Below are 13,338 nucleotides of genomic sequence, written 5' to 3'. Positions count from 1 at the left end.
ATCAAAACTCAGGGGAAAAAAGCTTAATCTTATTCTCTCTATTGCATTGAATTAAACGATATCCTTTCTTTCATTTTAAAATGTTTAATTTTAACCCCTAGATAGCATTTTTTCCCTTGTTAAAAATCGCTCACTGTGCTCCAATTTGGCTACACAAGCCGAACTTGGGGTATCGCGGAATACCAGTTTGGCGCTTTCAATACCAATTTTTTAAAACTTAGGATAGAAAACTTTTACTTATTTAGTATTTTGGTAAAAGGGGTAGGGGATGGGAGGTGCGCTTATTGGTGAGTCTGATTACCCAAATAATTGTGATGGCTCATTGTTGTAATAGCTTAACTCTCAGACCAACGTGAATTTCAACAATTTTAAAATGGAATTTGCGAATACAGATATTTTGTGGACGATTCGGGTTTCCTCTATGCCAACAATATATGATGAATGAAACACTGAAGACGAATGTGAGTCGAGAGAATGATGTTGTCAAAGGCGAAACAAATCAATGATGGCGAAGGAAATAGACTGCTCCTCAAAGGGGAAACCTGAAACGCCCATATCATCTGTCTTCGTAAATCAGATTGAGACTTCCAATCCATTTCCTTTTATTATTGTTATTTATTTCTTCGAGCAAAAGCAGCAACTTTTATTAAATCACACCTATCATGTCGTTCGGTCACCAGACCTACTAATATCTACACGTCTGGAGGGCGGGGGATTTGATAAAAAAAATCACAAATTTTTTTCCCCTATTTAATAGACAAATACACAGGGAGGGCACAATATCTACTAATTCTCACTCATAAACTGACAAGACAAGGGTGTCTTTCATGATTTCGATGTTGCTAAAGAAAATAATAATATCCTAACTACTTACGAACATTTCGCAGAAAATGTGATGGACGAACACTCTTTTTGGTCTTTTTAAAAAGTCTTTAATTTTTTTTTAAAAAGATTTTTTCTTCTTCTAGAATTGTGGTTCTCAAACTAATCCGAGAATGTCAATCAAGCGGTCCTTTATGAAATTTTGGGCCGCCTTGCGATATTCAATTATAAATTTTGACAGGCCATTCTGCTCTTCATTTTCAGATGCTTTTTTTCATTTAAAAGTATCCAGTTTAGGGAAAAACATTGTTTTTTGTCCTGACCCTGACCGGAATCCTTGGCTGGGAGGAAAACAGTTTTGAGAGATGATTTTGTTCTTTGTAAATAATCTCTCTGTTCTGGAATGTTACAATTTTGTTTTCGTATATAATGACCTATAAGTGAACACATTTGAGTGGTAATCTTGTGCTTATGTCTTGATCAGACTATCCCATTTTCTTCCTTTTTAGGTAACCTAAGCCAGAGATGATAATATAATATAATATTATATAGCTATGGTTGGAATCTTCATATGTTCCCAATTTGAACCATTCTCCTTTGTCTTCCTTTTTCTTATGTGCTTTTTAAATCGTAAAGTTAGAATTTTTAGACTATCCCATTTTCTTCCTTTTTACTGGTGCTTAAATGACCCGAATGTGTTGTAAGCAGCATAAAACCCTTAAAAATAAAATTAAAAAGAAAAAAAAAAAACAAAACAACAAAAAACAAAACAAATCCCAAAGGTCTATGTTTTTTTTTTTGGCGTTTTAATTAGAAAATAATCTGGTATTTTCATGACGTCATCAAGAGTTTAGCGAGAAAAAAAAATCTTACTTCCTTGCAATGTAATACGCCACTGCTTCACAAATCAAGTGCAAGTTTAATAGGCCCATTTAGTAAATTATACATTGTGCATCGAACAGGTACAGAACTGATTTTAAATCTGCAGGTTTGCAGTCCTTAGTTTTTATCATTTTAAACAAAATCGATCGGGGGCGTTACCTGGGGCTTTCACCCTCATGCGGCCTTGCGAATATGTCGCTGCAATGGCCGCAGTGGCGGATCGTCCTTGCTTTCATTTTTTGGGAATTACCAATGAGGATAAAAAAAAATAATTATGAGCTCGTATTTGTATTATTGTATTGATAATATTATTTACTGGTTGACCTCTAATCTGCAACATTGTTGTGCATATAATATATATATATATAGATATATATACCCGAATGAAAGCAGTATTCTCATTCATTCATAAAAAAAAAGAAGAGCGAATCGTCTGCTAGACTAGACGTCTAGATAGATAGACTCTAAAAAATACAGACTTATTATAGAAAGATAGATAAGTATAAGTTTTCTAGATCCCGATGTGTATGAGTCCAAGTAAGTAAGACCTATTCTGCATTTCACAACAGTTCTAAACGTCGTTTTCAGCTTATGAGGATGAAGATTGTGTTTTGATTACACTACAACACAACAGTAATGTCAAATTGTGGTCCGAGAGCTGAACCACCTACCTAGCTTAGATAATTGGTAACGGCACCCTTCGAAAGATTTGGTCTTCACTTAGCGCTTAAACCTCGTCAATGTTTTATTAGCGGATTTTTATTTTTGCCGAAGAAAAGAGAAAGCCAAAATCTCTAAAAATGGACGCATTTTAATTTTAAAACTTGCCGAAAATAACGGGATCGTCATAGTCATAGATTAATTCTTAACGCAACAATAAAACTCTGTGCTATACCAATCCACCAGTTTGTTTTTATGGCACTGCTCTGTTTGGAAGATTTATGAATATAATATCTAATAAGATTTTGTATAACGCTCTAAATGTGCTCAAATTGATTCAACAGCAACCCTTAACATATAGAAATAGAATGAGACCCAACACCATTTCGAATTATTTTTCAACAGAGACAATGACAATGCTGTTATCAGCCAAGTATTACAACTGACTGCAGTGAGGGTAAGTGTATGCGAGTAAAGAGCCTTTTTCAAACACTTAACTTTGGGACTTGAATCAGGGAACTAGTATAGTAGTAAGTAGTAATTTGAAGGCGAGAGTGTCATTCCACAAGACCATAAATAAGTACAACTGTTGTGAATGTTCTTTTTCTTTTTCTTGAAAAATTTTTTTTTTTTAACAAGAACAAAGGTTTGCAAGTTTGAAAATAAAAGATGTAAAATTTTGAATGGGGCAAAGAATTATGAATGTAAAGGTAAAAAGTGTTTACCCAGTATTAGATTGGTTGCTCAAGTTTGAAAGCAGTGCACATTGTAAATTATCAAATTAAAGACCCTGGCAAAAACAATTACTGAAGTATAGTCTAAATCAAGGGCGCAGACAAGGCCTTACGGACTGACAGTATGAGAAAATTTGACGTTTCTCAAAAACCTGTCAATTGCATAACCAACTCGTCTTAACTTCTCCTTTAAATGTGTCAGTGTAAAACAGGTATTCCATTTTTAGAATTATTTTTTTTCAGCGAAGTTTTAAACTGATCCTACATCATTCTAGCATGCAATATCATCTCTTTTAAAAGACCCTCTTTGAATTCATGAGCAAATGCAAATGATGTCAAAATTAACATATATAGAAAATAAAGTTTTGTTTCCTTTATGACTTAAAGTTTTTAATGATATTGTAAATGATATAGATAATAAAAGTGCTGCGATGCTCATTTTACAAGATTTAAGTGCTGCATATGACACTATCTATCAAAATTTACTTCTGACTAGACTACATGATCAATTTTATATAATATTAACGTGTGAAGTGCCTCAGGGATCTATTCCCGACCTCGTCCTTTTTACAATGTATAATGCTCTCCTTTCTGATATGTTATCCACCTTTTCCATTGATTTTCATTTTTATGCTGATAACACTCAGCTGTATACAAAACTCAATAATGATTCAGAGCTGTCATCAGTATCTGTTATGGAAAATTGTATTGCTAACATAAAGGATTGGATGAAACTAAACAAACTTAAATTTAATGATGACAAGACAGAAATGATAATTTTTGGAAATAGGTATCAAGTCTCAAAAGTATCTACAAATTAGATACTAGAGGGTGAAAATACTAGTACTATTAACCTAGTCCTTGTGTGAGAAATCTTAATGTGTATTTAGATCAAGGGTTATCCGTGGAAGATCATGTTAAAATAATATGTCAATGTTGTAACTATATCATTAGAAACATTGGAAGAATCAGACATTTTATTGATGAGGATATTAATCTTACAAAGATGCTTGTTAATCTTTTATTACTAGCAGATTAGATTATTGTAATGCCCTTCTCATTGGCTTTCAAAGCAGATTAATTCATCAACTACAAAAAATTCAAAATAAAGCGGCTCGACTTTAAATTAATGAAAAGAAGAGATCATATAACACCAGTTCTCCAGTAATTGCACTGGCTTCCTGTGAAGTTTAGGATAGAATTTAATATATTGTGCTATGTTTTTAGAAGTCTCGATAGATTGGCACCTGAATAATTGCAGGAACTGATTAAAAAATATGAACCCACTCGAAATTTAAGATCATCTCAGTCCGAACTTCTAAAGGTTACGACCTAAAAATCCACTTTTCGTAAAAATGTATTTTCCTCCATTGCCTATGGAACGCACTCAGTCCTCGGACAAATTTCTGTGAAAATTTATCATCTTTCAGGAACTGTCTGAAGACTGAGTCGTTCCGTAAGGCTTATTTTTTATGAAATAGATGTTGCTTAGATTTTGTTTCTGTATACATGCTTAATATGTTGTGATTTTTTATTTTTTTTATTAATTAAAAAAAACATATTTATTATGTAAAGCGCAGCAGAGTACGATTAATGTGGATGTTAAGGCGCTATATAAATTCATTAATTATTTCTTTATATTTATTTATTATTTATTTTTTAAAGTGATAGTACGAGTTGAGCTGTGAAAGGCCCATTATGTATTTTTCCCTCATTTTTCCTACCAGCTAAATGGCAGACATCCTTTTATTGAAGAGTTTATGCCTTCAACATCTCAACCCCTCCTGCCCAATCCCTATTCTCTCTCTACCAACCAGCTGTCCTAACAACTCAATGGTAAGAGGTTTAGTAATCGTTAAACAATGCAACATTTTATATTTGTACCTTTGTTATTTGCAGTTTTCAAACTAGAAATTTGGATAAACCAAGGCTTTCAATATAGCCACCAGGCTTGGATGCTTTAAAAAAGTGTCAATCCTGGCAACTTATCAGGCCAACTTTTCCGTTTGTTGTTTTGCATTTAATTTGTGAGAAGAAATTTTAATCGCACCTCACAAGCTGCAAGTCTTGTCCTACATATTAAATGCTGCTGTTGGCTTGGGACACCCTGTAGAGTGCATTGAGAACATAGAAGTAGGTAATAAAATCTTGGTAATGTGTGAATAATGCTGCTTGAAAATTTAAAAAATAGAAAAGTGTTTCATCTTTGATTTTGATTTTTTTTAAAGCATTTTCTATCTAAGCATTATTATTCAAGTATATTTAAAATCACATTTTTAAAATGCCAATGGTTATTAAAGCTAAAACATTATTTGGTGACAGAGCATTCAGCACTGCAGGTCCCACCATTTAGAACACTCCTCCTCTTTTTCTCGGTTCTTCTACTGAAATCTGTAGTTTTAAGAAACACCTCAAAACTCACCTGTTCGATAAATATCAATTCAGCTGATTGTGTTAGCAGAATTAATTTAGTTAGTATTACATATGTGCCAGGCCACAAAAATTATGTTAAGAATACTTATGAAAAGAATGAGGAGCAAGATCTCTCCAGAGATAAGTGACGAGCAGTTTGGTTTTGTTAAAGAAAAGGGTACGGTAAATGCAATCTTTACATTGAAAACATTAATGCAACGGTCAATCGAAAAACAAATATCACTTTATCTATGCTTCCTTGATTATTCCAAAGCTTTTGATTCAGTACAGCACGATAAGCTATTCAAAATCTTCGAAAAGATCGGTATAGACAGTAAAGACCTTCGACTTGTGAAAAACTTATACTAAACAGCGTGTGTCAAACTGGATAATGAGACATCGGACTTCTTTAACATCGAGAAGGGAGTAAGACAAGGTTGCGTCTTATCACCGGACCTTTTTAACATATATAGTGAAATAATATTCAAAGAAATTGAAGAGATGAAAGGCGTCGTCGTTGGAGGGCAAAATATGAATAGCATAAGATACGCAGACGATGGTACTCTCATGGCATACTCTCCAGAACACGTGCAGAAAATTTTAGATATAGTGGTGTGCAAAAGGGAAGAGATGGGCCTGAATCTAAATATTAAGAAAACCGAATGCATGGTGGTCTCAAAGAATGACAACAATGCGACCTTCCACTTGTCAAGCAAAGGAGAGACCATCAAACAAGTAAAGAAATTTAAATATTTAGGCACTATCATCACCCATGACGCACTTACATAGAGGATATAAAACAAAGAATAGCAATAGCAAAAAACGTGTTCCATAAAATGTGACCAGTTGTATCAAACAATAACCTAATCTTGAAGACCAGAATGAAAGTAGTAGAAACAATGTTATAAGTACCCTTTTATACGGTTGTGAAACGTGGATGCTTGACAAAGAATGTACGAGGAGGTTAGAGGCATTTGAGATGTGGGTGTATAGAAGAATGTTGAGGGTATCATGGACAGACAGGTGTACGAACGAGGAAGTGTTGGAGAAGGTGAGAAAGGGAAGAATACTGATCGATAACATCAGAAAGAGGCAGTTACGCTTTCTGGGACATGTGTGGAGAAGAGACGGAAAAGAAAAGTTGGTAACATCTGGGATGATCGAAGGAAAGAGAGCTAGAGGAAGACAAAGAATGACTTATCTAAATAACCTAAGAATGGCCAAATGTGACTTAAAAAGCAACACAGATTTCATGCGCATCGCAGAGGATCGTGATTCGTGGAGACAGCTGACCGGCAACGTGCTCAAGAGCACAAGCCACGAGGGATGATGATGATGTGTGTGTGTGTGTGTGTGTGTGTTGTGTGTGTCAGAGGAATTGATGTTTGTGTGTAATTGGTTGTGCACGAAGGTGGGTGTATGTGATGTTCATGCATAAGTAATCTCCTGGAGAAGTGGACGGCACGGGGGTGGAGTGAGACATAGTACAATTTAAATATTACTCAGGAGCTTGATACCAGAAAATTGTTTTATGACTCACTCAACCCTCGCCTCCACCCCTGTGCTGTCCACTTCAATCTATCGGAAAAACCTCATTTTTCTTATTATCATATGCTCATCGACAGTGCCAATATTACTGAGTCCATAGCCAGCTGTTTGGATAAAATCTGGACTATCCCGTTTTGGCAATCTGAGAAAAAAATTAAATGAAAAAAAAATTATTGGACTGTCTGTGTGAATGGAAATGACCCTTGCATGTTTCAGGATTATGCTTTTTGATGAGCAAATTAAAACAAGGAACAGTAAAAACAGTCCAAACATACTGCTGTCTTGGCGGTATTGTGCATTAGCGTGTCCCGTTTTAGCTCTTTGAAAAGTGGCCACCATGTAAGTCTATCAGTTTATAATAATAAGAAGAAGAACAACAAATGGTAGTAAAAAAATTTTATCGCCAATTTGAAGCTACAAAAAAAATTGGGATTAAATTGGGGTCCGTGGAGTAGTTAAGGCCCCTCAGTGTATGTCTTTTTCAAATTTAGATTAGTTTATCTTTTATTCCTTTTTTTAAAAAGGTGTTTTCTACTATTTTTTTTTTTCTGAACAGATACTGAGAAAAGTACAGCAATAACAGATCTGATGTTGATGGGACATTGGCTGGATTATCTGTATTTTGGCAAGCTGTAATCCAAGATGTGATTCTTGATGGATCTTTTTTTTCCCAGGGGAAGGTTGGATTGCATTTTTATGATGGAGTGACAGTCATTTTCCACTAAGGTTCTTTGGTCTTAATTGATTTTGTTGAAAATTCCAAGTGAATCTATTTAATAAGTCAAGATGTCTGTTGCCACAGAGTTGAGTTTAAGTACAGAAATGACAGAGGAAAAGCCAAATACAATAATACGTGTAGATGATCTGGACCTGGCTGCAGTCCTTTCTACTATGCCAGAAATTCATAATGAGGAAATTAAGGAGGAAGAGGAACCTAAAAGTCATGCAGTTTGTGATGTTGAGATAATGAATAATAATGATTTTCAGGAAAAAGAGGAGAAAAAATCTGTTAAGATGGATGTTAGCATTGAAATTAAAGATAAAGATTCTTCTCCTGTAATATTTAAAAATAATTCTTTGGACACAGATCATAAAGATTCCGAAACGATCCATGAAAGAATTAGTGAGGGGATCATTACAAATAAAGAGACAGAAAATGATCGTCTTACAAATGCTGCAGTCAAAACAATTGTTCAACGTTCCTCTTGTTCTCAACACAATGAGATGGAAATAGATTTAGATTTGGAGGTGAATAGCATCCCTGAAAGGAGACGCAGAAAAAAAGAAGAAAACAATGTTGAAACTTTTACTTGGGAAACAGTGGAACCTGTGGCCGACCCAGCCAGTGGTGTCAGAAGGAGTGGCAGGAAACGTAGGCGGAAAAAAATGTTATATGTTGATTTGTTGGAGGAGAATGGAGACATGAATTGCCATGACATGAGCGATGAAGAGTGGAACTTTGCGGTTGAGATGAAAAGTGTGAAAGGCAAAGATGATGAGCTGCTTTCAATTGAACCTACAACCAAAAAATTTTTTGCTAGATCAAAGAGGAAAAAAGAGAAGGAATTTAATAAGAAAGAGAAAGAGCCTAAAAAACGAGGTAGGAAACCCAAAAAAGATAAAAAGTACTCAGAAGCTAAGGGTAAAGACAATGGTGAGAAGTCCTCTGATGGTGGGAGTAAAAAAGTGAAAAGTGAAGAAAAGGATAAATCCTCTGAAAGCGGGAATAAAGAAGGCAAGAGTGAAGAAAATGATGAGAAATACCCTGAAGGTGGGAATAAAGATAAAGAAGTTACTGATGACAATGCAAATAAAAAAGTTACAGAGAAGAAACCACGTAAAGAGTACGGCTGTAGTGGTTGTGACAGCATTTTTCTCTCCCTTGGTCAGTTCAGGAATCATAGGTTGACATGCAAAGAAGTAAGATCCATTGGTGAAGAGGGGAATTTCAGAGGAGCCATTGGATCAGGAGTTCAATATGTGAAAGACTGTCCAGTTTGTTGCAAGTCATTTTGCAAGGCCAATGGAGTCAAAAGGCACATGGCCATTTCCCATTCAAATCTAGTCCATATCAACTGTTCACTTTGTTCTAAGAAAGTTGGTAACATTCACGATACTTTCGTTCACTTTCAAAATGAGCATCAGAATTCATTTCAAGGTAAGAAAAAAACTGTGGGCCCTACTGGCACTTTGGCTTGTCCAGTTTGTGGTGATCTCATTGTCAAATATAGTCATATCAAACAACACTTGGTCAATCAGCATGGCAATTTGCTTAACGTGATATGCGCTCTTTGTCAAAGAACAGTGGGCACAATGCTTTCCTATCTTCAACATTTTATCAGATATCATTCTCATACCTCTTCTGGTCGAGATAAAAGTAATGATGTCGTTACGACTAACACAGAACCAGTTTTGAAGTGCAAGAAACCAATTTCTAATCCTAGTTTAGTTTACATGGAAAATTTTTCTTCTTCAACTTCTTCTCATCAAGAGGATTCCAACTTGATTTGCCTTCAATGTAATGAATCTCTCGCCAACTACAAACTTCTTATCCTTCACATGCTGTCTCATAAAATAAATGAAAATGCCACCTTTGTCAACCAAACTTTGAATGTGCCTTCTGAAACCAACTCCCACTCAGACCAAAATCCCAATGAAATCATTTCTATTTCGACAGCCACAGACTCAAGCCAGGAGACTGAAACTACCTCAAGACCTTTGGATGAATTCCCAATACCACTGTATCGTCTTCCACCTGAAATTCTTAGTTCTGTGAACAGTGTGTCGGCTGTCCTTGGCCCAGACTTGTTGGTTGCTATGAATCGCTCATTCAATTCAATGACAGACTTGTCTGCTAAGCTGAACAATGAACTCACTTGGAATGAATCTGATACTTTTAGTACTAGAGAGGAGTTGGCCAGGAGACTTAATAAAATATTACAGTTTTCTTCGGCTATTACAGATGTCGGGAAGTGCCTGCTGCTTGTTTTGGAAGAATGTCAACAAATAAAAAGAAACCCCTATGTTGATGATGATGCAGTTGTTACGCAAGTAGATGAGGAGGAGGAGGTTTCTGTATTAGAGGATCAAGAGAATGTTGAAGACAATATGGATAATGAAACTGTGAATAATGAGGTACATGAAGATTGTGGTGATGATGATGATGATAGTAATAAACAAAATGGGGCTCTTTCAAATATAAACAGTCAAGTAGATACTGTTGAAACCAATCCTAGTAAATTTGAAGCAAATACTTCTGTATCTAAAACAAATATTGCATCTGAATGTCATGAAAATTCAAGTAAATTGAATTCAGACCAAGTGTCAGCCGTGGTTGATGAAACAAATTTAAATGCAGTTGATTTACCTCCAGCCTCAAATTCCGATGAAGATTGTGAGATTCTGACTGAAGTTAATATAAACAACAAAAAGGAAATGGACAAGAAGAAGAATATATTGAAGGGAAGTAAAAATGATTGTAAAAACATTCAGGATAAGAAAATGGAGTCAGCAAGACGATGGAGCCAGAGACTAAAAGAGAAGGCAACTGCTTCCACTGTCAAAAAAGGAAAGAAGAAATTTATTTGTCAAGTATGTGGGAAGCAAATGGGAAAGAGATATGGTTTAAATAAGCACATGTTAACCCATTCCAATGCAAAGCCTTTCAAATGTAAAATTTGTTGTGCAGCTTTCAAATCAGAAGAGCGTTTAAAACGACACTTACTGATTCATTCTAAAGATAGCCGGTACAAATGCGATTTCTGTGAATATTCCCACAGGACACTAGCAATTGTACATCAGCATTGTATAGATAAACATCCTGGCTCAGAACTGTTTACTTGTGATCAGTGTAAGCATCAATCCATAACAAGCCATGACCTTGAAGTTCACAAGAGAATCCATGCTCCTAAAAAGTGCAAACATTGTGATTTTATAGCTAAACACAATCATGATCTTAAGCATCACATGAGAAAGAACCATTCCAACATATTTTGTCCACACTGTCCATTTTCCTGTCTAAATAATTATAGCCTGAAACGCCATCTTAAAACACACGTCAAGACTGAATCCGATAAACTATACTGCTGTGAATTATGTGGTGCCACGTTCAATAACAATCAGAGGCTAATATATCACATGGTCAGGCATGCAGACAAAAAACCGTTGTCATGCTCTCTGTGTGAATATAGGTGCAGTTCCAAGCAAAGCCTTGATTCACACATCTTGAAGCATGCTGGACTCAAGCCATACAAATGTGAAGTCTGTCAAATGTCTTTCCGCCGTAGTTCTTACTTGAACCAACACAAACTAATGCATTCTGATGAGAAAAAATTTAGTTGTCGATTCTGTGGTAAAGGATTCAAATACAGATATAACTGTCGTGAACATGAGATGATTCACACTGGTGAAAAGAAATACAAGTGCAAGACATGTAATTTTGCATGTCGCAGAAAAAAAATCTTGGTCCAGCATATAGAAGAGCACAAAGCCAGGGGGTCAGATGTTGGAAGCGACTCTGAGAATGATGGTGCTGCTGTTGATGAGGATATTGCTAATCTCACATTGAAAACTGAAGATTTAGTTCCAATTTTGTAAGATGATCAATGACTTTTGTTTAGTTGTGATAATTGTATTTTTTGAAATGATGGTATGGTACATTGTCGCTATGGTGAATAGTTGTTGTTTTAATCTTTTAATATACCAATTCACTAACCTACTTTAAGAATGACGTTGGCTGGAGGTCCTTTACATCTATTCCTCTATAATTGTATTCCACATCACTTTCTGTCCTTATCCTGATTTTACTGTAGTCAGGGTTGGGATCCTTTGCTGAGAGAAAAACAGTTGAGTCTATGTTATTTATTTGGTGAGATTTGTTTCATCTTTAAATCGCCTTCATTAGCATAAAGGTTATCGATAAAAAATAATATTTTATTTCAGTTTATTCCTATTTTCTTGAATTTTGTGCCTGTGGTTTGATGGAACTTATGGGTTCAGGTTATAGACGCATGGATAGATTGTTTTTGCTGGGTGGGGATCCTGACCTCCCATAGTGGGCAGGGAGGTACATGCTGTGTCTTCTATCCCCCTGTACCTGTTTTCCAATTGTTTCCTGTCATTGTCTTGGAATGAGATAACTTAGTTTTGTCCTGACCCCGGCCGGAGTTCCTTGGCTGGGAGGGAAACAGTCAAATGTATAGTTATAGTTTTGGGAGATGATATTTTTTTCCTTGTAAATCATCTCTCTGTTATGCATTGTATTATGTTTAGTTTACATATTATATTATATGATTTGTAAACATTTGAGTGTATTCCTCTTAGTTGGGACCTGTGCTTGTGTCTGGATGAGAATTTTAGATGATCTCAAACCAAGTACTTTGACGGTGTGCTCTTGGAATCTACATCTGTTCCCTATTTGAACCAATTCCCCTTTGTCTCACCTTTTCTTTTGTGCTTTAATTGTAATTCTAGAACTTTTTACTATCCCATTTTCTTCCTTTTTACTGGCGCTGATATAACCTAAATGTGTTGCAAGCGCCGTAAAACCCTTAAAAACAAAAAACAAACAAACAGATTGTTTTTGGATCTACATCTTTGTTGTTTCTTGTTATAGCAGTCCCCTTCTCTTAGATTGTCTTGAGTGTTTATACCAGGGCAGAAATGACCCAATGGCTTTGTACCTTTGTTCTTCATTGATACTGGTCAGTTTTGCTTAGGAGTCTGGAGTCTTTTGTGAAGAGGGAAAAAATCAGATGGACTTCTCTTTTTGTGAGAGATTATTTTTTTCTCCTAGCAATTCACCTTTTTATAGTCTATCATAATTGTTTATATGTGATATAAGAATTTGACTTTATCCCTTTTGGTAGCGGTCTTGTGTTTGTGTCTGGGTTGGGATTTTAGTTGGTCTGATATTACAAGCATGCCCTGGTTCTTCTTCTGTTTTCTATTTGAAGTAGTCACAATGTCTTTTTTATTCTTTGAGCACATCTAAATTCTAGTCCCACCATACCATTTTTACTAGTGCTGAAATGATTCCAAAACTGTCATTTCAACCAAACAAGAACACAACAATGATTTTGATATAGTTCTGGAAACACATGTGCTTGTATATCACATATAGTTCTTCAATGTTGTTTGTTACCAGTCTCTTTCGGGGGGTTCTGATAACCCAATTTGTAAAGCACTCGCTTTACAAGCAAAGGGACAGATATCCATCACAAGTGTAGTTGAAATTTTATCTGACTCATCAACTTGGCGGGGATGTAGTATTTTGATATAT

The 13,338-nt window shown here is 35.5% G+C and overlaps 1 protein-coding gene across 1 annotated transcript; it reads left to right on the top strand.

Annotated features, from left to right (window-relative positions):
- The first annotated feature begins 1,646 nt into the window (after positions 1–1,646).
- Positions 1,647–13,056, top strand: LOC144980991 (uncharacterized). The gene is made up of 4 exons (XM_078929035.1): positions 1,647–1,784; positions 2,770–2,821; positions 4,826–4,934; positions 7,615–13,056. The coding sequence occupies exon 4, from the start codon at positions 7,845–7,847 to the stop codon at positions 11,652–11,654; it is 3,810 nt and encodes a 1,269-aa protein (XP_078785161.1). The 5' UTR covers positions 1,647–1,784; positions 2,770–2,821; positions 4,826–4,934; positions 7,615–7,844; the 3' UTR covers positions 11,655–13,056.
- Positions 13,057–13,338: the final 282 nt, after the last annotated feature.

Source organism: Berghia stephanieae, chromosome 10 (assembly GCF_034508935.2).
Source record: "Berghia stephanieae isolate SIO BIC M18660-M18661 chromosome 10, UCSD_Bste_1.3, whole genome shotgun sequence".
Lineage (NCBI taxonomy): Eukaryota > Metazoa > Mollusca > Gastropoda > Nudibranchia > Aeolidiidae > Berghia > Berghia stephanieae.
This window is presented reverse-complemented; position numbering and strand designations above follow the sequence as displayed.